Below are 26,867 nucleotides of genomic sequence, written 5' to 3'. Positions count from 1 at the left end.
TTATCTGCAGTATTAACAGTATATCAAAAATATAAAAAAGTTAAATCAACTTCTCCTTTAGTTGTAATAACATGATGTTTTAATTTATGCTAACTCAAGTTTTATTTTTATTTTACAAATTTGAGTAAACCAGCTGCCTTAAAAAAGTTAAGTAAACTCAACTTATCTGATATTATTACAGTGTAACAAAAATAAAACAGTTAAATCAACTTCCCCTTTAATTGTAATGACTTGATGTTCTAAGTTATACTAACTTACATTTTTATTACCCATTATTTAACTTTTTTTAAGGCAACCGGTTTCCTAAATTTAAAAGTAAATTCAACTTACTAAACTTACATTTTTTCCTCCTTACATTTTAATAAAAACAGCCTTGTACTATAGGACTTTTGTTGAGCTTTTGTTCTTAATGGCTTTATTTCTTTCCTCTTTTATCACTTTTACTTTTATACTTTAAAACCAGTACTAAACACTTTTACTTAAAGAGAAAAAAAAGCTTGAGTTGATACATAAACACTAAAGCTGCTGTTTCCATGTGGGTCAGCCAGACGTCTTCCTGAGTCTTTTAAAGGGTGTTTCGCCTTATAATCTTATTAAAACACAGGTATCACTTCACTTCAATAATTCCTCAGGTGCATTTTATCATTATTAGGTAATTTTGCATGCAATAATTATTTTCAGTACTGTTACTGCTGTGTTTTCAACAGATTTTTTTGTCTATTTTTCCACTCCACCTTAAAAGCTTCAGCGTCTGCTGTCTGTTGCTTTAATTAAGGTGGAATGGGGGAAAGTTAGCTAGTTAGCTTAGCTTCTTTTTTTTGTTATCTTATTTTTAATCAGATTAAATGATATGAAGGTTCTGTACAACAGTATTGTATTTTTTCCCATGTTGCACCATGATTGTGGAGGACAGTAATTTCACTGCATTGTATTAAAACACAGATTAAATGACCTTTTAATTGAATGTCCTTTTCTAAAATAAATATACTGTATAGTTAAATAGAGTGGCATATCAATGCATATCATTCAGATAGTTCTATTTATTTATCCCTCGTCTTTACCATACACCCTCAGTAAACTCATTTTAAAGGGCATATTGATGATTAATAGGCTGATATAGTAAAGTTTTGAATCACTGCACGTTACCCTCGCATGTGTTTTACTAGAGAGCAGATTTACAATGTTTTAATGTCTCCCAAAACACTACAGCAGATACAAACGATGATGAAAATGAGCTCATGATTCTAAATTATATTTGCTCCTCTCTCTTTCCCTCGTGGGTCAGTGCAGACGTGCTCAGACCGTCTGAACAGAAGAAGATCAATAGAAAAGAGAAAGTGCAAAATAAGGAGATAATCATAACAGAGCACCAGATACTAAATACTGACGGGTACTGTGTTCTTAAAGCCACTAACTCACTAGCTATTTACAGGTTTATGTTTGAGTAAAATGAACATTGTTGTTTTATTCTATAAACTACAGACAACATTTCTCCCAAATTACAAATAAAAATATTCTCATTTAGAGCATTTATTTACAGAAAATGAGAAATGACTGAAATAACAAAAAAGATGCAGAGCTTTCAGACCTCAAATAATGCAAAGAAAACAAGTTCATATTCATAAAGTTTTAAGAGTTCAGAAATAATCAATATTTGGTGGAATAATCCTGGTTTTTAATCACAGTTTTAATTTCATGCATCTTGGCATCATGTTCTCCTCCTCCACCAGTCTTACACACTGCTTTTGGATAACTTTATGCTGCTTTACTCCTGGTGTAAAAATTCAAGCAGTTCAGTTTGGTGGTTTGATGGTTTGTGATCATCCATCTTCCTCTTGATTATATTCCAGAGGTTTTTAATGTGGTAAAATCAAAGAAACTCATCATTTTTAAGTTCTTTCACTTTTTATCAGGGCTGTTTGTCTGAAAGTTTGCAATTTGCGAGTCTTTTTGAGAAGCCCAGTTTTTCCTGCTTTGAATGAGGATAAAATCTGATAAAATAACCGACAGCAGGGTAATCAGTGCTCTCCTGCATCCTGAAGTCCTGGTGCTCCTGTGCTTTTCAGACAGATCCAGGTACACAGATTACAGGTGAGTCGAGCTGAGAGATAGTGCCGGGGTTCAGGGGAAAGAACTGAAGCACTGGAGAGCCGACAGCTCCAGAACTGACTGACAAATAACTAACAGCACAGAACAGAACAGTGGGGATTACTGCAGGTATGCTGCTGAGACTGTGTAGATACATTAACCTACACTACAGTGTTAAAGACTTTAATCAGGATATGATAAAACCGGAGGTGGAAAGTAACTAATTACATTTACTCACATTACTGTAATTGAGTAGATTTTATGAGTAATTTGTAATTTTAAAGTAGTTTTTCTTTAGTATTACTTTTACTCAATTTCATTTTGGCAAAAAATTACTTTACTACTTTCGAAAACTCCCTGTTACTAAGTTAAAAATAAAATGCTGTAAAAAAAAAAAATAATTGTTTGAATAAAAAAAAAAGAGTTTTGTTCTCCATGGCAGTGCAGCTGAACTTCTCCATGCATTGAGATGTTTTTAGATGGGTACTTTTACTTTTACTTGAGTAGACGTTTAGCAAAGTAAAGGCACTTTTACTTAATTACAATTATTCAGTATTTTTTTCCACCTCTAGATAAAACACAGCTATAGTCTGTCACAGGTATAGAAAATAGCTTTAAAAAGTTTCTATGCTCCTTAATTTCTCAATATCTGTTACTTCTACTATTAGTTCTGTTAGTTCTGTATTTCTCAGCTTGCCCAGAAAAGCATGTGTGCAGCTTTTTCTTTAAGCTTGACCTGACATGCTGCTACACGTGCTTTTACAACAACCTGGTCAAAATGTTTTTATTAAAAAAAGATAAAAAAGTTCTGTAAAACGTGAATCTGTTTTTATGGATGTGTATAATGAAATGCTAAGTTGCTGCATTATCTAAAGAAAATGTACAAAGAAAGTATGAAAAGCTTAAACACGGAGACCTTAAATAACCCTCTTGTGCCACTTTAACAAATAAATCACTTTTTAAAACACTCTCTCTCTCTAACGCTGTGAGCTGAAGTGTGTGTGTGTGTGTGTGTGTGTGTGTGTGTGTGTAAATAAATTTGGGTTTAAGTGATGGGTATGGATGCTGGTAATAACAGGGAGGCTCTATATTGACTCAGTGAGGGGGGGTTGAGAGGGTATTACAGCAGTGTTCAGTGGAGTAGAGCTAATCATCTGGGTGACGGTTGCTGCTGCAGATGCAGATTAAAAACAGAGGGATGGAGGATCAGCAAACAAAGAACAGTTCAGGAGTAAACCGTGTGGAGCTGCTAGCCAAAGCTAATTCTAAAGCTAAAGTGGAAATGCATCGCTTTGCTTTGTTGGATAAAGTGCATAAAAACATTTTGGTACCACTTTAAAATAAGACTACCTTCATAAAGGGTTTATAAATGGTTTACAATTAGTTTATTAATGGTTACTCATTAGGTTGTAAATGCCTTAAAATCATTAATAATCAGTTATAACACATTAGAAAGGGCAACAATGACCTGTTGGTTGCCAAATAGTGAACTACATTACACAGCGTCTATACTGTACTGATTAGTAATGATTTTTAAGGCATTTACAACCTTATTAGTAACCATTAATAAACTCATTGTAAACCATTTATAAACCCTTTATAAAGGTAGTCTTATTTTTAAGTGGTACCACATTTTCATATCTATTAGCATTCTGGCTAAAGCTAAATAAAGCTGCAACCAGCATCACATACAAACCTATCTACTTCTGATTCATGGAACTGGAATATGATACCAAAACAAACAGTGAACTAACTGAACAACCTAGTTCTGTATTTATAAATACTGTATACAGTAGCTCTGGAAGAAAATATGAGAGCACTTAAAAATGAAGAGTTTCTTTAATTTTACCAAATTAAAAACCTCTGGAATATAATCAAGAGGAAGATGGATGATCACAAACCATCAAACCACCAAACTGAACTGCTTGAATTTTTACACCAGGAGTAAAGCAGCATAAAGTTATCCAAAAGCAGTGTGTAAGACTGGTGGAGGAGAACATGATGCTGAGATGCATGGAAAAAACAGGGTTATTCCACCAAATATTGATTATTTCTGAACTCTTAAAACTTGAATATGAACTTGTTTTATTTGAATTATTTGAGGTCTGAAAGCTCTGAATCTTTTTTTTATTATTTTACCCATTTTTCATTTTGAAATGAGATGCACACAGGAGCATCATCATTGTCTATAAAACAGAAATTTAAAAAGTGAGGACATGTATTTAAGATCTTAAAGTCTAGAAACTAAAACTATAGATAAAATCAGGCAGGTCACGAATTTTAATGATCTGTTTCTCCTGTGTTGGATCAGGGATTCCACCAATTGATTTTTCAGATGTTGACCTGCTGACTCTGTATTATGTAAATGTAATGAAATGGCTAATGTCAGTGTTGTTAGCTTTACCATCAACATAAGAAGATGTAATGTTAGTCTGATGGGTGCGCTAGTGCTAATCGCTCAGGGTCTGGAGAGGGTTTTTACATGAAAAGGTCAATAATGCAAGACAGGAGCTTTCAGCTTTACAGACAATAACATCACAAGATCTCCACGGCTTTTGAACTTTAGCGCTCCAGGTTTAGATTTATCTCTCCATGTTTAACTTTACCTTAAAAGGATTAGGTTTTGCTTTATCTCTCCAGATTTAGGTTTAGCTTTATCTCTCCAGGTTTAGCTTTATCTCTCCAGGTTTAGCTTTATCCCTCTAGGTTTAGCTTTACATTTAAAGATTTAGCTTTACCTTAAAAAGTTTAACTTTATCTCCCCAACTTTAGCTTTAGCTCCCTGGGTTTAGTTTCAGTTTCAGCTGCCAGGTATTTGTTTAGCTTTATCTCTCCAGGTTTAGCTTTATCCTTGAAAGAGACTCTGTATCGGCAGATACTAAAAAACAAATGACTCAAACTAATGTAATTGAGACATCCCCACTTAATTCCTAAATCTATAGTAATAATAGTAATAAATCCAATCCCATTGGATTTATTACTATTATTATAATTATTATTATTAATTATTATGAATAATAATAATTATTATTAATAATATTATTATTAATATTGTAATACAATGTTAATATTAAATCATATTTACTTCTGACCACAGTTTTAGTTTTGTAGATACTATCGTATGTTTCTCAGTGTTTGTTTTAGTGCACTAAAAGTTATGTTTTGTCATGTTTAACCTAGATAAACCCAAGGACACACGGCTTTGAGCTCCGAATCCAAAAAGCAGTCGTGCTGAGCTCAGTCCTTCATGTCGGACTCCGCTGGTGCTGCTATTAAACACTGCCGTGCTCCTCTGATTCCTCTAATTAGTTTGAAAAGTCCTTGGACAGAAATCGTCCCAAATCTGAACTCTCTGCTTCTCTTTCTCTCTCAAATAAAATCCTAAAGCTTAAGGAATTGGTTCAGACAGTGTGCTGCACGAGTTCTGCGTGCTGGAGTTCTGTTATTTTCTGGACCAGAGACCAGAGAGCCTAAACAGTTTAACCTTCTAATAACAGAACAGATCAAACAGCATCAACAACCTCATCAAATCCAGACTAACAGAAGATCTGCAGCATCTTACTGTACATCAGGAGTTCTACAATACGGCCAATATGCACTGCAAAACAAACGAGTGAGGGATGGACAGATGGGACAGACAAAGAGACAGACAGACAGACTGACTGACTGACCGACAGACTGACAAAGAGACAGACAGACTGACTGACTGACAGACTGACAGACTGATTGACTGACTGACTGACTGACTGACTGATTGACTGACTGACTGACTGACTGACTGACTGACAGACTGACTGACTGACAGACTGACTGATTGACTGACTGACTCACAGACTGATTGACAGATAGATAGATAGATAGATAGATAGATAGATAGATAGATAGATAGATAGATAGATAGATAGATAGATAGATAGATAGATAGATAGATAGATCTACTACCTACTACAGTGGTCAAAGAATATATACAAGGATATATAAATACAAATGAATACAAAACTGTAGGCAGTCCAGAATAACCTAAATATAACCTGACAGATAGACAGACAGACAGACAGATGTATATATTAGTCATTAATAGATGTCCACTGTTTCAGCACATTCTGTGTTATTTTAAGTGGATATAATCTGATAATGTTTTTAATAGTTAAACAGTGATGTGTCTCTCTGAATCCCTGTAGAGTAAAATCAGGAGCAGTAAAGTAGCAGAGGAACAGTGCAGTGAGTGCAGTGAGAGTTTTAATGAGGAAATAAACAGAACACCTGCAGATCTGCAGCGAGCAGAGCGGGTTCTGAACTCCTCTATAGGGAGTCGTAAACTCACCACCGCCACCGCCGCGGCGTTACAGCGCTGACTCTCTGCATTACAGCGCTGAGATACAGCCTGCGGTTCAGACAGACAGAACAGAGCGCGGTCACTACTGATAACATCATGTAGAATTAAGAGAAGGAAAGTGAAATGATGCAGAATTAATAATCACAATGGGATTTGGGTTCATGTGGACAAGCTGAACTGTTTGTTCTTACTGTTCTACTAGTGTACAAATACACACAATGCTGTTTACTGATGCTGAAAGTTCATATTTTGTCGACTGCAGGAATGACGAACCTGACTGCATACGTCAGCAACTAGTGGGAGGAGCCTCCTTGTGGTGTGGGTGCTCACACAACTAGCTGTTGCATTTAATTCATAAATAGCCGATCACTTCAGTTTCTGAATCAGTTTCTCTGATTTTGCTATTTATAGGTTTATGTTTGAGTAAAATGAACATTGTTGTTTTATTCTATAAACTACAGACAACATTTCTCCCAAATTCCAAATAAAAATATTCTCATTTAGAGCATTTATTTACAGAAAATGAGAAATGACTGAAATAACAAAAAAGATGCAGAACTCAAATAATGCAAAAACAACTTTTTTAAGAGTTTAGAAATCAAAATTTGGGGGAATAACCCTGTTTTTTACACAGTTATCACAGTTTTTGTGCATCTTGGCATCATGTTCTCCTCCACCAATTTTACACACTGCTTTTGGCTAACTTTTTTTGGATAAATATCTCAGTTAGAGGTGTGCCATATCATATCATATACAATAGTACAGTTATTTTATATTTTTCAGCAGTAGTATATTCTTGAAATTCTTTTTTAATTAAATGTTTTTCATATTGCTATGAGTCGCTATTGTTATCAGTATCATTATCGTGAAAATACCATGAAATATTGTGAAACATATCGCACACCCCTAATATGTATTAATAGTAGAGTGCTTATCTATTGCTAAGTTTATATAAGTCATGTCATATAATTTACAACTTTAAAAGTGTTCTAAAAATAAAAAAGGACCTGTGCATTGATGTTAGCTTAATGCTAACACTCTTCTAGAACTGTGTTTCTGTGCCACAGAGAATTAGTATTACTCTGGAGTTGTTATTTGTTTCAGTACAGTCTTTTCGACTTATGAAATGCAAGTCCCCAGCTTCACAACTCATAAAACTCCTGCTTATCCAGAGAAACACAGAAACTGTCAGTGAGCAGGTCAGCAAAAATCTGCCTGCTGGCTTCAGCAAATCCTGCTTCTCTCCCAGAGCTTTTTCTCTCAGTGGTTTTTAAACACTGTAAATCTGTGTAAATCTGTCCTCCTGAATGGTGAGTAAATTGGTGCAGGAAGCTCCGGTTTGTGTCGCACGGCGTTCCGGCTCATCGTAGCGATTACCAGCTAAACCACCTTCTCAGGTGCTTTATCAGAGGTGAAGGAAGCAAAGATGACATCCATCTGTTCTGCAAATTATACATCTCACATATCTGTGCAGCGATTAAACAGCCGGACTCAACCGAGTACACAGCAGCTCGTCACGTAGCGGAGCAGAGGTGCTAGTTAGCGATGTGCAGTCGACAGGTGCTGAACCAGAACCCTGACCTTCAGGAGCTGCACCTTCATTACATGCACTGATGTACAGAATAACCAGAAACAGCAGAAGAAACAGAACAAAAAACTATTTTCTTTATTTCTCCACCTCTCTAGAGCTCCATTATTCCACATATTCATCCCATCACTGTTCACATCATCAAAGAAAATCACGACATTATATAAAATTATATAAAATCTCTGAAGCATCAATCTAAATCTAAATCATCTATTTCAATTTGTTTCATTTCAGTTACAGGAACGTAAGAAACAGCACATTATCTATTATCTATAGCTGGAAGCGTTTTTAATCTCTTACATCAAAAAACTTTGAAGGGAAAAAATGGAAATACTTTGTGAGGAAGCCCCAGTGGGAAATCCTTCATCTATTTAATCTGAGAAAACAGTACTCACTGAACATTAGGAACTGTAGGAACTCTAGGAACAATAGGAACTGTAGAGACATTAGCATTAGGAACTGTAGGAACTCTCAGAATATTAGGAACTGTAGGAACTGTAGGATCTCTTGGAACTCTAGGAACAATAGGAACCTTAGGAACATTAATAAGTCTAGGAACTCTAGGAACTATAGGAACTCTAGGAACATTAGCAAATCTAGGAATATTAGGAACTGTAGAATCTCTAGGAACTGTAGGAACAATAGGAACCCTAGGGACATTAGGAACTGTAGAGACATTAGGAACTGTAGAGACATTAGGAACTGTAGGAACTCTCAGAATATTAGGAACTGTAGGAACTGTAGGATCTCTTGGAACTCTAGGAACAATAGGAACCTTAGGAACATTAATAAGTCTAGGAACTCTAGGAACTGTAGGAACTCAAGGAACAAGAGGAACCTTATGAACATTTGGAACCATAGAAACCATAGGAACTCTAGGAACTGTAGGAACTCAAGGAACAAGAGGAACCTTATGAACATTTGGAACTCTAGGAACATTAGCAAATCTAGGAATATTAGGAACTGTAGAATCTCTAGGAACTGTAGGAACAATAGGAACCCTAGGGACATTAGGAACTGTAGAGACATTAGGAACTGTAGAGACATTAGGAACTGTAGGAACTCTCAGAATATTAGGAACTGTAGGAACTGTAGGATCTCTTGGAACTCTAGGAACAATAGGAACCTTAGGAACATTAATAAGTCTAGGAACTCTAGGAACTGTAGGAACTCAAGGAACAAGAGGAACCTTATGAACATTTGGAACCATAGAAACCATAGGAACTCTAGGAACTGTAGGAACTCAAGGAACAAGAGGAACCTTATGAACATTTGGAACTCTAGGAACATTAGGAAATCTAGGAATATTAGGAACTGTAGAATCTCTAGGAACTGTAGGAACTCTAGGAACAATAGGAACCCTAGGGACATTAGGAACTCTAGGAACTGTAGGGACATTAGGAACTGTAGGAACATTAGGAACTCTAGGAACATTAGGGACTCAAGGAACTGTAGGAACTCTAAGAAAAATAGGAACTTTAGGAACTCTAGGAACAGAAGGAACTCTAGGAACACTAGGGAGGACTAGGGAGCATTGGAGAGTAAGAGTGAGAGAATAAGAAAGAATAAAAAAGAGAGAAAATGAAAGAGACAGAGAGATAGAGAGAATGAGACAGAGAGAAGTAAAGAGAGAAAGAAAATGAAAGATAGAGAGACGTTGAGAGGCAGAAAGATGTAGAGAGAGAGAGAAATAGAGACACATAAAGAGAGATGTAGTGAGATTCTGAGTTTCCAGAACACCACGCCCATCAGTGTAGATATATTCAGAAGCTCTGCTGCTGTTTAAACCAGACAGGAGGAAGGAGTGAAAATAGACTGTAGGCGGGGTGTGAGATAGCGATGAGCATCATGACTTGCCTTCCGCAGGGTGCAGGATATTTTACAGCTTATGCAGCATCAGTTTTTCTTTTTCTTTTTCTTTTTCAGTCCACAACGTCTAAAGTGAAAAGGCTCAGGATTGGGTTTCTGAAGAGAGAGAGTGCTCGACCAGAACTGACCACTTTCCAGCTGACGGATTCTTTGTGAGCGAGTCTCTTCTGAAACGTTGTTTTGTGCACAGAGACTTTTGTGAAATGGTGTAAAGATTTCAGCCCTCAGCTGTGAATCAGCTGAGCTCCTCCTCTGCAGGAAGCTGCTTTCAGACACATTAGCGTAACTGTGGGGGCGATTTCCACTCTTCCTCCAGGCTGTAGGTGCTGCAAATTATGCAGGATTAATGGTGAGGCTCATGGCTGACTAAGGACCGGGCGGTCACTTTCTCTTTGTGGGAGAAGAGAAAGTATCCAGCATGAATACGTCCAGGAGGGATGAGTTACAGCGGACGCTGTATTTTGCTCTAACGTCCGAGAGAAACGGGCGACTCTCCTCAATAAAAATTCCCATTAACTGAAGAAATATGAGCTGATGTTTACTCAATCAGTGTTAACTCCACTTACACTCCACAAACAATGATCCTGCTCAGGAGATTCACTCTGAGATTGGAGGACATTACGACTCCAATCACTACAACTACTTATTCGGGATGGAGTGTGACTGCACTTCAGTTTCTGAATCAATTTCTTCGATTTTACTATTTATAGGTTTATGTTTAGTAAAATTTATTTGCAGAAAATGAGAAATTACTGAAATAACAAAAAAAGATGCCCTCAGACCTCAAATAATGTAAAGAAAACAAGTTCATATTCATAAAGTTTTAAGAGTTCAGAAATAATCAATATTTGGTGGAATAATCCTGGTTTTTAATCACAGTTTTTTTCATGCATCTTGTCATCATGTTCTCCTCCACCAGTCTTACACACTGCTTTTGGATAACTTTATGCTGCTTTACTCCTGGTGTAAAAATTCAAGCAGTTCAGTTTGGTGGTTTGATGGTTTGTGATCATCCATTCTCTTGATTATATTTCAGAGGTTTTCAATTTAACAAAATCAAAGAAACTCATCATTTTTCCAGAGCTGTATGCGTAAATCCATAATAATTTAAAATGATAATACAAAACTTCCCTTTTTTTGCAATTTTTCGGCCTCAATTAGTGCTTTTTCTCTAAAAGAACTCCTCTTTTAGATAAAAAGCACGGTTCTGAACCGTTCAGTTGTATAAGAACCATGGTGCTTTATAGATAACAAGCCTGTATTTCCATCAGTTTTAGTGGAATCATCAAAACATCACAAACTAGTATTCTTCTGTTCCAGAATCTACTTTTGTTGGTGTAAATGCAGTATAAAACCTTTTAAAAGTAGGTTCGTAAACCAGAACTGTGTTGGTTCCATGTAAGCAATCAGTCAGAAACACCTTAGCAACCACTGAACAACCACTTAGCAACACCATGCCAGCCAACACAGACAACTTAGCAACACCTTGGCAACCACCAAGCAACATCTTAGCTACCACCTAACAACACCTTAACAACACCATAGCAACCACCACGGATACCATAGCAACACCTCAGCAACCACACAGCAACACAATAGCAACCACCACAGATACCATTGCAACACCTTAGCAGATAGATAGATAGATACTTTATTGATCCCCGAGGGGAAATTTTGGAAACCACCCAGCAACACCATAACAACCAGCCACGAATCAGCACTGCAATCACACTCCCAGTTTCTGCAGAAACTGCAATCTAGTTAAACATACAAATCCTGCTTATTTTTATAAACCTTTCCTAACTTTTAAAAAACGCTTTTATTGTGGTCATTTCTGACTCTGCAGCTCCTCTCAGGTTCAACTGTGCTATAGGCGAGGATGATGGCACATGCAAATCACAATACGCAAATCAACAATCAATCAACAATTAATAATTAATCAATAATCCCGCCCCCTGTGGTGATGTCCAACCTTCAAGTCTCGAGTCTCACCCCAATCAGAGGCACACTGCTCAGCCCAATCAGCAGCTCTTCCTTCTGCGCCGCCTCTAAACCCATACATCACCCAGTGCCCCTTCCAAACTACCACTCCCATGTTTTAGCATTTTTTTAAATGTGAGCTGAGGGTAGAGTCAGCTAAAATTAGGGAGTTTTATTATTTAAAACCTGTACGCTCTCTGCTCACTTCCTCAGACGCCACGCGACACGAGGCAAATCTCATGAGTACTATCATTCACAATTATGCAAAGCATCCCTCTGAGATGAACAGCGGGAAGAATAACATGAAGCTCCAGCAGAGGAACCGTAAACAAAAGCTCTGTTCTCCGGGTCTGATCCTCCGGGTCTGATCCTCCGGGTCTGATCCAGAACCGTGACCTTGATGTTTTTTTTTATAGAAATGAATCTCTCTAACAGCGTCAGTTTAGACTGAACGTGCGATCGGTTTAAGAATTTATTTTTATACAAACAAAAGCAGGATTCTGAGAGCTGAGATCAGATATGAGTGAAGAGCCCCTCTGAGATCTGCCAGAAACTGATCTGAGACGGGTAATTACACCCCAAACATCTTTAACTCCTCACCTTTGGAAGGAATTGATTACCTGAGATGATGCTATTAGCCAGTAATCACACGGCACTTCATTCAACAATTATTGTGCAATCAGTTGTCAGAGCTGGGAATGTGGAAATGCACCAATCACATCACATTAAAGAGGTGGGCGATATAACCATGTTTTGCCATTGTGAGAAATTAATCAACAATATGATTATTATAACACTTCCAGATCAAATGGAAATAGTAGCATACAGGACTTATACACTGTTTTCACAACTGATTCTGAAGAATTATGGATATAAAATACTAAAAGTGGCTCAATCTCAAATCTCAAACACTCACAAGATAACACCTTACAACGTATACAGGTGTGGACAATACACATATTGTCATGTTCCCCTGAGGGAACACTACATAAACAACTCACAGACTGATATAATACATCTTACATGACATTTGTGTGTCATTACACTTGTTATAAACTTGTTATAAACTTGTTATAAACTATTGGGATCGGTACTCGGCTGTACTGCTCCTAGGCTTGAAAGCAGCTTGGCCAAAATGTACTGAACCCGCAGGGAAAGCGCACCCGAATCTAGTGTGGAAAAGTCCTTACTGTAGGTCATACACTTAATAACACTCAACAGCAAAATAATAAAAATAGAGCAGCAACAACAGCACAAAACAGTTTATAATGCACAATGGTCTCAATTATTTTAAGAATGTCAGAATGCTTGTATTTATTATTTAATATTTTATATTATACCAAAGTTAGTTCCGACCCTGCAATGTGATTGGCTGAGAGGTGTTGGTTCTATGAGTACCGTTATCAGCCGGTAATGCACTGTAACCAACCGAAGCTCTCCATGTACAGTATTACTCCGCTACATACAGGTAACCTAGCAACGATGCAGCGCTTACAAACCAAACAGCACAGCTACAAACAAATAGAGCAGCAATGGAACTATTTTAACTGGTGGAGTTTTTATAACCAAACAGATCCTATTTTCTCCTCCTCTTTAACTCTTTAAAGTGTTTTAATAAACAGCGATAATGATACTGGAACTGTGGTACAATTAAGCAATAATACACTCAAGGTTATAACGTGTTATAACGTGCTGATCTATGAGTACAAACCTCAAGTGTATTATTGTTTAAATATAGTATTCATTTAATTCATGCATTTATTAAGCCTTTTATTCATTTATAAATCTACTGTTAACATTAACGCTTCAACATTACCCTTCAGCTGAGCTCCAGAAACGTTCTGCTTATTTTATTTTAAGCAACAGTGATTCCCACTTTCTCAGCAAACGATGCATGAGCTGATTTTCTCATTTAGTGCCATAATGACGGCAGACAATGGGAGGCAGTGTCTACAGAGCGCTCGCCATTTACAGAGCTACCAGTAAATAAGAAAAGTGTTGGAGTGTTGATTCAGGGAGTAATTGGTATATCCATAAGTGTCTGTATCAGCTGGCGTAGGGTAAAATAGTCACAGTGAGCCGTTAATGAGGCTTTATATAACAGTGTGAAACAAAACAACACACACAATAGACTTTTTCCTAAACTTTAAAACTATTGTTTAACTTTAGAATTGAGATTGAATTGAGATTGAGATGCCTGGCTGAGGATCCTCTTCACTAATCAATATCTCTGGCTGATCAACTGAAACCTGCACACCTTGATTTTAGAGTTCACCTGCAGCCCACATCAGTCGTAATAAAGGGTTGGAGAACGATTTCTCCCTGCTGAGTCTGATGATGGGTTAACCAGCAGGAAAGATTAATACTTTCAGCTCTGGGAGAAACTAAATACGCAAAGGTTTGGTTTCATACAGTTTTTAGACTGGATAGAGTCAATACAATGATATTTTTATGATTAATAAAGCAAGAACTTCCAATAAAAGTGTTAATTTTAGATGAAAAGTGCTCCACCAGTTAGATAAAAGCTACTTTCTTCGTATTAACCCTTTAAGATCCCACATCCCTCACATTAACAAAGGACATTATGTATTTTCTTTTTTTATGCTTTGTTGCATATAACACTAATTGAAACCTGTTGACCAACAGAATAGACCATGAATGAGCCAATAAAACAGAAGCTTAGCCCCGCCCACTGCACTGAAAAAAAGAAAAAAAAAACTGCAACTCGATCATTAGGGCATGGCAGCGTTAGAGCTAACGAGAGAAAGCAAGAGCTCTTTTTTTTTTGTAATTTTATGTAAATAAAAAATGGGATGGGAATGATCAGGAATGGTTTGTAAAATAAAAAAGTCAATTTTAAATATAAAATAAAAATGTTAAACATAGGCTTCCAAAGCAGTAGGCATTAAAAACTTTTAAACAATTAAATATTTAAGTTTTTTTTTCAGTGAATTTTATATTAGAATAGTATAGTCTTCTTTTGTGTGCATTACAGACAGGAAACTTACAGACAGCTTTCTTTCCAAATATTTTTCCATCACTGGATCATAATTCAGGTCTAAAAGGGTTAAGCTATCTTTGATTTAGATTTTTTTTTTATGTCTAGTCATATGATAACATATGAAAATGCACACAAACACAAACACATAGAGAAGCACATACATGAACTCTTAAATGAAATATTAAATACACTTTTAAATCCTTATGTTATCGTATCGTATCACCAATGCATCAGTCAGCAGTGTTGGGTACGTTACTTTGAAAAATTAATTCGTTTTTGTTACTAGTTACTTCTCTAAAAAAGTAACTGAGTTACTTCACTACAAAAGTAACTAGTTACCAGTAAAAGTAACTACTGCGTTATTTTTGTGTTACTCGCCCCGGTTAGTAACGCCGTTTCTTTCAACGCCGTTATTCCCATCACTGACAACGAGCAATCACTGTTGGAAGGAAAAGTGAACTGTGAGATAAGAGAAGCAGAAAAAAGCAGGTACTCACCCTCTCGGCCGATTGTGCCGTGCCGAAAAAGATGGGTATAAAAGCTAACCAAATGATGCAGGTAGTGTACATAGTAAATCCGATTGGCTTGGCCTCGTTGAAGGTCTCTGGCACGCCTCGCGTCTTGATGGCGTAAACAGTGCACGTGACCATCAGCAGGATGCTGTAGCCCAGCGAGCAGATGAGCGAGAGGTCCGAGATGTCGCACTTCAGCACGCCGCGGGCCCTGTCCGGGTCGGAGGTGCGCTGCTCGCCGTAGTCCACCACCGTGTGCGGCGGGTCCACGGCGAACCACACGAACACGCCCAGCAGCTGCACGGAGATCAGGCTGAAGGTGATGGCGAGCTGAGAGGCGGGGCTGATGAAGCGCGGCGCCGCCACCGACTTCTTCCCCTGCTCGAAGATGCGGTGGATGCGGTTGGTCTTGGTGAGCAGCGCCGCGTAGCTGAAGCACATGCCGAGGCCCAGGAAGACGCGGCGGAAGGAGCAGACGCCCAGGCTGGGCGTGGCGATCATCAGGAAGGTGATGGCGTAGCACAGGAAGATGCCCGTCAGCAGCACGTAGCTCATCTCCCGGCCGGACGCTCGCACGATGGGCGTGTCGTTGTAGCGCACGAAGGTCACCACCACGAAGCTGGTGGCCAGGATGCCCAGCACGGAGATGAAGACGGGCACGGCCGCCCAGGGCGAGTGCCACTCCAGCTTGATGATGGGGATGGGCTGGCAGCCGGTGCGGTTGCGGTCCGGGCGCTGTTCGTACGGGCACAGCTCGCAGCTGAACTCGCTGGCCTGGTAGTGGTAGCCCTCGCAGCGCTCGCAGTGCCAGCAGCACGGCACGCCCTTCACGATCTTCTTCCTCTCGCCCGTCTGGCACGGCACACTGCACACTGACACTGGCAGGGTGGGGTCGCCCGTTCGCCAGCGCATCACGTCTACCTGTGGACGGGCAAAAAAAATTTGTAAGTGATAAGCAGATTTGATTGGACAGCCCAAACTCAATTTTACCTCTAGACCCTCCCACTTCACTCTAACCCAATGGTGTGTCTCGATGGTGGGAAGTGTTGGCGCTTCATGGTCCTTTAAATTGAGATTTTTTTAGAGAAACACTCCACAAAAATCACTGGCAAGATGGTGCAGCACAAGCAACCAAAGTAACCTTGTTAAAAATTATGATAAACACTAATTAACACTAATCAGCAGCAGCAGTTAGGTTACTGAACTTTAGAGCTCCACTGCTATAACTACAGTATTGGGTTCTTTAAGGGTTTTATGATTTTATTATTATTATTATTTGATTGGACAGTCCAATCCAATTTTACCTATTGACCCTCCCACTTCACCCTAACCCAATGGTGTGTCCTGAGTCTTGTTAATCTGAAAGGGGGATAAATTGATGTGGTCCTTTAGTCTGAGATTTTTTTTAGAGGAACACAAAAATCACTGGCAAGATGGTGCAGCACATGCGTCCAAAGAAACTACGATAAACGCTATATTACCATTTTAGTTTAATGTGTAGTTGCAATGTTTAATTGTCATTTTCTTTATAACAAGCCTAAAACAATCGCTAATACTCATCTCAGTAGCTGGCCAACTAGCTAACTTTCCTGTTCCACCTTAAATTCTGCAATTTGATTGGACAGCCCAATCCAATTTCAGCTCTTGACCCTCCCACTTTGCCCTACCCCAATGGTATGTCTCGATTCTTGGGGGAAAGTGTTGGCGCTTAATGGTCCTTCAAACTAAGATTTTTTTAGAGGAAATGTCCGTAGTTTATAGAATAACACAGAGTACAAAAGACGATAGAATTGGGTTTTAATGTCACTTGAACTATTTCTGTTGAGGTTTTATAAATGTTCTGCCTGTTAAAACGTTTCTTCTTGGTTCACTGCAGAAACAGTGGAACAGTTCCCTGGAGAACGTTGAGTAATGCTTCCTAAAACATGGATAACAATCACATTTGGCCCTCGTACATTTTAAGTACAAGTTTAGCTTCATTCTGGAAAATTAGTTTGCACCACACAATTTAGAAGCGAAAGCTCTCATTAAGGACGATCAAATTCAGCTGAAATAGTTATGAATTATTAATACTACACTGGCTGAGAATAGATGTGTTTTTATTAGCGGAGGAAAAACACTTTCTCGTGAACCTCAGTTTAATGTGACTCAAGCAGAGCAAGAAGATGTAGGGAAATATACTGTATACCATTCAAACCTCAACATCTCAAAAACATCAAAATCTGAACAACAACCAGCTCATAAAACACCTCTAAATAATAAAGGTGACAGAAAACACTGTTGTACTGTTATTTACTTGTTTTCCAACTAAAGAATAAAGATCAGTCGTCAGGAAATGTTTTCACAAATCAATACTTCTCTCAGCTCAATGATTCAAAGCAGCATTTTGTTTCTAAATGGGCTTAAAGGAAAATAGAAAAAGGGAAAATCTGTTTTCTAAAAGCTTATAAAAACATTTTTTAGGGACACATACCAAAGAAGTGTGTGTGTCATTCATTTTACAGTAATACTAAACTGATTTTCAGTATTAATTCCAGCTATTAGCCGCTGGAACTCCTTGATAGCTTGGATTTGGTGAGAAAATCAGATTTTTGAGGCATTTTTACCTTTTTACCTGATGTGAGGGACACACTAATCCCTTTGACACTAGTTAAAATGCATGCATTGCTAGGACACAATTAATTCATTTCATTTATTCAATTAATTCATATTTTTTCTAGTTGATATACATCAATTGATTGAGTTCTTTTGATCTGCTAAAGTCAGTCAAAAGGTGAACAATATAAGATGTTGGATTAAGAAACAAAAAATAATGAATTGCATCCTAAACTAAAGCAAACTTATCGCCTTAACTAACATTACTGCACTTTTTTTTAATGAAAATAAGAAATGGCTAAAATAAGACCTCAAATAATGCAAAGAAAACAAGTTCATATTCATAAAGTTTTAAGAGTTCAGAAATAATCAATATTTGGTGGAATAATCCTGTTTTTTAATCACAGTTCTTTTTCATGTATCTTGTCATCATGCTCTCCTCCACCAGTCTTACACACTGCTTTTGGATAACTTTATGCTGCTTTACTCCTGGTGTAAAAATTCAAGCAGTTCAGTTTGGTGGTTTGATGGTTTGTGATCATCCATCTTCCTCTTGATTATATTCCAGAGGTTTTCAATTTGGTTAAATCAAAGAAACTCATCATTTTTGAGTGATCTATTATTTTTTTTCCAGAGCTGTATATCATCTACACACACAAACATGTACGCTGGTAAAATTATTTATAATTTAATTGATGTAGGTGATAAAGGTCTCTTCACTCACGTTTAGGTGTAGTTTGTTTGTCCAGGATCCGATCACTTTATATTCCGCTGTGGATCTGTTGGTTATCTGATACTGGAAAATATCGTATCGTCCTGGAGCATCTCCATTCTGATTGAAGGAAACTGGAGTTCCAGCACTTCCTGCAGGACAGAATATAATGAGACGGTCAGATTAAATTCTTTGTGGTCCATTTAGTAACTCTTAACCATTTATCAGGCAGAGGTGTGAAGTAAGGAAGGACAAATACAAATATTTCCTTACTTAAGTAGAAGAGTATGTGTCTGTATGAGTTAGCCTTCAGAAAACAATGAAAAGTCTATTGTTGAGATTGAGGTCCTTCACCATCTGCCACCTGATGGTACCATGTGAATTACGGATATCAGCAATGAACCCAAAGACCGCTTCTGGTACAGTGCGTTTATAAGGATGCTCACCATCACCAGAGATCAGAAACAGTATCCTGCTTTTTATTCTGGTAAAGGTCAGCAGCCGGCCTGTCTGTGATGCTAATACTTCAAGAGCTATGCTAACAATGCTACGAACACCACTGCTAACAATGTGGTAATGATGCTAACACTGTGGTAGTGATACTGGATTAAAATAATACTTCTATAGTGATGCTAACACTGATAGTGATGCTAATACTGTGGTAGTGATTCTGAATGAAGCTAATACTTCTATAGGGATGCTAACACTGTGGTAGTGTTGCCAAGGCTTTGATATTAATGCTAACACTGTGATATTAATGCTAACACTGTGATAGTGATGCTAACACTGTGATAGTAATGCTAACACTGTGATATTAATTCTAACACTGTGATATTAATGCTAACGCTGTGGTAGTGATGCTAACACTGTGATAGTAATGCTAACACTGTGATATTAATGCTAACACTGTGATAGTAATGATAACACTGTGATATTAATGCTAACGCTATGATAGTGATGCTAACGCTGTGGTATTGATGCTAACACTGTGGTAATGATGCTGGATTAAGATAATACTTCTATAGGGATGCTAACACTGTGGTAGTGTTGCCAAGGCTTTGATATTAATGCTAACACTGTGATAGTGATGCTAACACTGTGATAGTAATGCTAACACTGTGATATTAATGCTAACACTGTGATATTAATGCTAACACTGTGATAGTGATGCTAACACTGTGATAGTAATGCTAACACTGTGATATTAATGCTAACACTGTGATATTAATGCTAACGCTGTGGTAGTGATGCTAACACTGTGATAGTAATGCTAACACTGTGATATTAATGCTAACACTGTGATAGTAATGATAACACTGTGATATTAATGCTAACGCTGTGATAGTGATGCTAACGCTGTGGTATTGATGCTAACACTGTGGTAATGATGCTGGATTAAGATAATACTTCTATAGGGATTCTAACACTGTGGTAGTGTTGCCAAGGCTTTGATAGTAATGCTAACACTGTGATAGTAATGCTAACACTGTGATATTAATGCTAACACTGTGATAGTGATGCTAACACTGTGATATTAATGCTAACACTGTGATAGTAATGCTAACACTGTGATATTAATGCTAACACTGTGATAGTGATGCTAACACTGTGATAGTAATGCTAACACTGTGATAGTGATGCTAACACTGTGATAGTAATGCTAACACTGTGATATTAATGTTAACGCTGTAATTGTGATGCTAACGCTGTGGTAGTAATGCTAACACTGTGATATTAATGCTAACACTGTGATAGTAATGATAACACTGTGATATTAATGCTAACGCTGTGATAGTGATGCTAACGCTGTGGTATTGATGCTAACACTGTGGTAATGATGCTGGATTAAGATAATACTTCTATAGGGATTCTAACACTGTGGTAGTGTTGCCAAGGCTTTGATAGTAATGCTAACACTGTGATAGTAATGCTAACACTGTGATATTAATGCTAACACTGTGATAGTGATGCTAACACTGTGATATTAATGCTAACACTGTGATAGTAATGCTAACACTGTGATATTAATGCTAACACTGTGATAGTAATGCTAACACTGTGATATTAATGCTAACACTGTGATAGTGATGCTAACACTGTGATAGTAATGCTAACACTGTGATAGTGATGCTAACACTGTGATAGTAATGCTAACACTGTGATATTAATGTTAACGCTGTAATTGTGATGCTAACACTGTGATATTAATGCTAACACTGTGATAGTAATGCTAACACTGTGATATTAATGCTAACACTGTGATAGTGATGCTAACACTGTGATATTAATGCTAACACTGTGATAGTAATGCTAACACTGTGATATTAATGCTAACACTGTGATATTAATGCTAACACTGTGATATTAATGCTAACACTGTGATAGTAATGCTAACACTGTGATAGTGATGCTAACACTGTGATAGTAATGCTAACACTGTGATATTAATGTTAACGCTGTAATTGTGATGCTAACGCTGTGGTAGTGATGCTAATGCTGTGGCAGTGATGCTAATGCTGTGGTATTGATGCTAACACTGTGGTAATGAAGCTGGATTAAGATAATACTTCTATAGGGATTCTAACACTGTGGTAGTGTTGCTAACACTGTGATAGTAATGCTAACACTGTGATAGTAATGCTAACACTGTGATAGTAATGCTAACACTGTGATAGTAATGCTAACACTGTGATATTAATGCTAACACTGTGATAGTAATGCTAACACTGTGATAGTAATGCTAACACTGTGATAGTAATGCTAACAGTGTGATATTAATGCTAACGCTGTGGTAGTGATGCTAATGCTGTGGTAGTGATGCTAATGCTGTGGTATTGATGCTAACACTGTGGTAATGATGCTGGATTAAGATAATACTTCTATAGGGATTCTAACACTGTGGTAGTGTTGCCAAGGCTTTGATAGTAATGCTAACACTGTGATAGTAATGCTAACACTGTGATATTAATGCTAACACTGTGATAGTAATGCTAACACTGTGATAGTGATGCTAACACTGTGATAGTAATGCTAACACTGTGATATTAATGCTAACGCTGTGGTAGTGATGCTAAAACTGGGGTAGTAATGGTATGGCTGTGTTAATGATTCTGAATGAAGCTAATACTTCTATAGTGATGCTAACACTGTGGTAGTGATGCTAACGATGTGATAGTTATGCTAACGCTGTGGAAGTGATGCTAACACAGTGGTAATGATTCTGGATTAAGATAATATTCCTATAGTGATGCTAACGCAGTGGTAGTGATACTGGATGAAGCTATTGCCTGTTGAATTTTGTTGGTTTCAGAGCATGATACAATCTGTAAACATGAAAAAGTTACCATGATTTACTCTATATCAGCAACAAACCTAAAGATCTCTTGTGGTAAACTGAGTTTATATATATATATATATATATATATATAAAAGGATGTCCACCAGCAGCAGTGATCAGAAACAGTCTCCTGCTTTCTGTTTTATGAAAGTGAGTCATTTCCACACAGCAGTTTCAGTTGTTTTTCTTTCCGTGTTGCAGATCATTTTAATTAGACTGCATTCACAATGTGCATTTGTGTAGGAAAAGGTATGAAAGGGTAAAATTGGAGAGAGGCGCTGGGCGAGAGCGGCGCTGGGCGAGAGCGGCGCTGGGCGAGAGCAGCGGCGAGAGCTCCGACAGCGCTCAGCTGTTTCCTGCTGTACCTGCTCGGCGGGAGGGCGAGAGCGTGAGGATCCAGGTGCTGCAGAGATAAATAATGCACAGCTGCTGCTGCTTCTTTTACGTGGGAGAATTGCTGCACTACCGCGAGGGGAGAGGGGGTGTTATCCACCCGCCACTCGCTCCCCGAAGGGAGATATGAGTTACTGTCACTCCTCTGCACTATCTATCTCACCCTGCCACATGCAATCAATGCCCCTTATAAACACACAGGGCTTTCTGAAGGGTGATTACTGCTGGGAGAACCAGCCGGAGTGTACAGCCATTAAAATACAGACTGTAATTATTTTACATTCTAAATGGAACGGAGAATTATTAAGTAATTCCTGCACAGTTTATTCAGGGTAAACACAGAGATAAAACTTGTTAGGTAAGGCACCAGTGTGGAACCGGCCCCATTCTGATTCACAAACCTAATTTTAAACCGTTTGCTGCATTTACATCAACAAAATTGGTTCTGGAATCAGGAACGCTGGTTCGCATTCTTATGGTGGAAAATTGTTATGCGAGTCACTGTGAGACATTGTGAGACATTGTGAGAAACTGGGAGACATTGTAAGGCATTGTGAGACCCTGTAAGACATTGCGAGACACTGTGAGGCATGATAAGGCATTGTGAGACACTTTGAGGCATTGTAAAGCATTGTGAGACACTATGAGGCACTGTAAGGCATTGTGAGACACTGTAAGGAATTGTAAGGCATTGTGAGGCATTGTAAGACATTGTGAGACACTGAGAGGCATTGTAAGGCATTGTGAGACACTGTGAGGCATTGTAAGGCATTGTGAGACACTGAGAGGCATTGTAAGGCATTGTGAGACACTGTGAGGCATTGTAAGGCATTGTGAGACACTGTGAGGCATTGTAAGGCATTGTGAGACACTGAGAGGCATTGTAAGGCATTGTGAGACACTGTGAGGCATTGTAAGGCATTGTGAGACACTGAGAGGCATTGTAAGGCATTGTGAGACACTGTGAGGCATTGTGAGACATTGTGAGACATTGTAAGACACTTTAAGACATTGCAAGTCAATGTTAGCACTTTTCCACCGATGTGGAATTGACACCGTTCTGGTTCGTGAACCTAAGATGTGACGTTTTGGAGGTTCGACTAAAACTGGTGGAAATACAAACTGGTTTGCTGAAAAGCACCACAGTTCTTATAAACCCGAACAGAACAGTTCTTTTGACGGAAAAGCACCATATGAGACTAGGTGACACTTTGAGATATTGTGAGACATGGTGAGACTCTGTGAGACACTGTATATCACATGCACGCTGCACATGAAACTCTTCCTCAACCTCTTCCGCATTCTCTGCAGCAGCTAGTAAAAGAAATTATTCAGAAAAACGAGTCGACCAGGAAAAGCACTGTGTCTACATCAACCCGTGAATTAGTATTCATGGCCCCGCCCACCTCGGCTTGGGACCGGTGAAGTTAAAGCCGGACAGTGACGCCGTCTTGACAGATAGGAGATAACTAACAGTGCTAGGAACAGCATGCAGTTCATTCCTGTGTTATTTGTGCGAATAACACATCAGTGTTTATATACTTTAACCAGTAATTCAGAGCTAAGAAACAAATGGTTAGAATTAGTCTATGGAGGAAAAACACCACCAGCCAAGTACAATAGAGATAGGTAGGTGTTTAAAAACAATTTAGAACAGTTCTGTTTACACTAGTTAAAAGTAAAAATCCATTTTGAATAGTTTTGTTCCGACTGCCTGGGTGGCTCTGCTGTGGCTCAGCCAAGAAAAACCCTGGGGTGGATTTTTACTTTCTGCACCTGGGCTACACACCTCTGTGAGTAACTATAGGTTTAAATAGGATCTCCGGTGAATTTGATGTTTTACAGAGACTCTAAGACTAGGTCAGTGGCTGAACTTCACTTAGCAGGGCATTATTACACATGTTATAAAGTGTTATAAACATATGACACTGCAAAGACTGTTTTTTCACAAAACTAGACACAACTAGACATTTTAAAATAAAAGAAAAATGATGGAATGAGAGCTTTAATATGAACTGACTGGATAAAAACAATAAAAAAAAAAAAATTAGAAAGTTGCTGTAGCAGAATAAAAGAGATCCATAAGTTAAAGCGAGCAATAGAAGAAAGTAGGCCTAAGATGTAATAATCATTTGGTTTTACACACCAAAGAATCCAGTTAATTATGATTATATTGTGAATATATTTCACCCTGTCCTATAAAGGACACACGCTGGTGACTAAAATATGCACCAGGACGTACAGAGCAGAGATGCCTTTGGCAAACTAAGAGCAGGCAGATTGCGTTTCTTGATTTTTGATTAGGCGAGAGCAGACTCTTATTTTTCCCCCAGCATGCCACATCCCTTTTCACACCACTTGGAAACATGACTTTCAAATTGGGTTGCCATATCTGATCTACACCAAAATGAATCTCGGCAGGGCATCATGAAACCTGCCTCACTGTCAAACTGGCATTAATGCACCGCCAAAAGTTGCTGGCAAAGGACACAAACACAGACTTCAGAAAAGATCTCAAAGAAAAAACGTCCAGAAGCCGTCGACATAAAATCATTTAGATTCTGGGCGGATAAGAAAACCCAAGGAATTTGCAGATGCAGCAAAACTGAACTCAGCAACTCATTCACACACCATTAAACATACTCTTCAAAACGCCAAAACGCCAAACCGTGAGCCTCAGCAGACATGACCTTTCCTCAGGAGAAAACTAAACATTACCCAGATAATTTACTCAGATAAAACGCAACATAGGGTCATATTTTAGTGATCTATAGTGAAAAATACATCAATCACTGTGCACCGTGCAGCTTGATTTAGGGCATTTTGTGTCAGTGTGTCTTTGCTTTCATAATGACGAGAAAAGTACACCTTGCGTGACTCGAAATGCAAAGCAAAAATCATGTACTAATTCTCTTAATTAATCATGGGTGTGGTTAAATTTGGGCGTAACATGAAATAAAAAATAAACCAATCAGAGTGTCTCTTTTGCTCATCACTCTCTTTAAGAGTAGATCAGGTGAGCTCTGACTTTGGTGGATTGCTATTTTAACGGTGCAGCTACCTGGACGTGTACAATGCTACTGAAACTGAGTCCTCTATGAATGGGGGTGAATAGAGCTTAAAGTTAAAAACTAGTAATTAACTAATGTTTTTTTTTACTTTTTGAAAGTAGAATAATGTATTTTACTTCAAAAGCAAACACAGCATACCTGTATACTCCCATTTTGCTACAGAAAACAGGTTTCATGCAGTAAAGACGCTGTGTTACTGCTACTGTGAGCTGATTGCTTGGGGAAATGATGCTGTAAGTACAGTTAAAGCACTGAGTTTAAAAGCTTTATAATTTATTATGAGAATAAACATTGTTGAACATTGTTGTTTTATTCTATAAACTACAGACAACATTTCTCAGAAATTCCAAATAAAAATATTCTGATTTAGAGCATTTATTTACAGAAAATGAGAAATGACTGAAATAACAAAAAAGAAGCAGAACTTTCAGACCTCAAATAATGCAAATAAAACAAGTTCATATTCATAAAGTTTTAAGAGTTCAGAAATAATCAATATTTGCTGGAATAATCCTGTTGGTTTTTAATCACAGTTTTTTTATGCATCTCTCCATCATGTTCTCCTCCACCAGTCTTACACACTGCTTTTGGATAACTTTATACTGCTTTACTCCTGGTGCAAAAATTCAAGCAGTTCAGTTTGGTGGTTTGATGGTTTGTGATCATCCATCTTCCTCTTGATTATATTCCAGAGGTTTTTAATTTGGTAAAATCAAAGAAACTCAGCATTTTAAGGGGCACAAGTGCAGACTTTTGGAAAGATCTCAAAGAAAATAGGTCTAGAAGCTGTCGACATAAAATCATTTAGATTCTGGGCAGATAAGAAAACCCACAGACCATTAAACAGGCTTTTGAAAATGCCAGACGATACAGGCCACGAAAATGGAAACGCCACACCGTGAGTCTCAGTAGAGATGACCTTGGCTCTGAAGAAAACTAAACGCTGCCCAGATAATCCACTCAGGTGGGCGGGATGGGAGTATCAAATAAAAAGAGGCTATAGTTTAGTATAGTGAATTATCAGTTTACACAAGCCCTGATATAAAGCTTCTGCATGCACTAGATCTGTATCAAAGCCCATAATGGGAACGGCACAATTTCCAAATGGAAACCTTATCTTTTATAAGCAGTATTCTGAATCTGGGTGAGCTGGGGCAGTGCCACCGGGAGCTCCGGGAGAGGAGTGTGGCGTTCACGGGTAGAGCTGGAGAACAGATACTCCGAAAACTGATATCCCCACTCAAAAACAGAGAACCACGCCAAAAGAAATAAAATACTCCAGCTCCTTCCAACAGCCTGCTTCCCCTGAGTCTCCAAACACCACTTCACAACGTCGCAACGCCTCCAAATTGCGACAAAACTACAAAAGTCTCGAGTCTGACGCT

The 26,867-nt window shown here is 38.2% G+C and overlaps 1 protein-coding gene across 1 annotated transcript in view; it reads right to left on the bottom strand.

Moving 5' to 3' along the window:
- Positions 1-26,867, bottom strand: part of grm8a (glutamate receptor, metabotropic 8a) — a 330,011-nt gene that overhangs the window by 14,014 nt on the left and 289,130 nt on the right. Inside the window, exons 8-9 of the mRNA XM_022666576.2 lie at positions 18,694-18,833; positions 15,360-16,295 (exon numbers count right to left, since the gene is read on the bottom strand). Coding sequence (XP_022522297.2) covers positions 15,360-16,295; positions 18,694-18,833 — 1,076 coding nt within the window. The remainder of the gene's footprint in view (positions 1-15,359; positions 16,296-18,693; positions 18,834-26,867) is intronic.

This window comes from Astyanax mexicanus, chromosome 2, assembly GCF_023375975.1.
Source record: "Astyanax mexicanus isolate ESR-SI-001 chromosome 2, AstMex3_surface, whole genome shotgun sequence".
NCBI classification, from domain to species: domain Eukaryota; kingdom Metazoa; phylum Chordata; class Actinopteri; order Characiformes; family Acestrorhamphidae; genus Astyanax; species Astyanax mexicanus.
The sequence above is the reverse complement of the archived record's forward strand: the minus strand, read 5'-3'. Positions and strand labels throughout refer to the sequence as shown.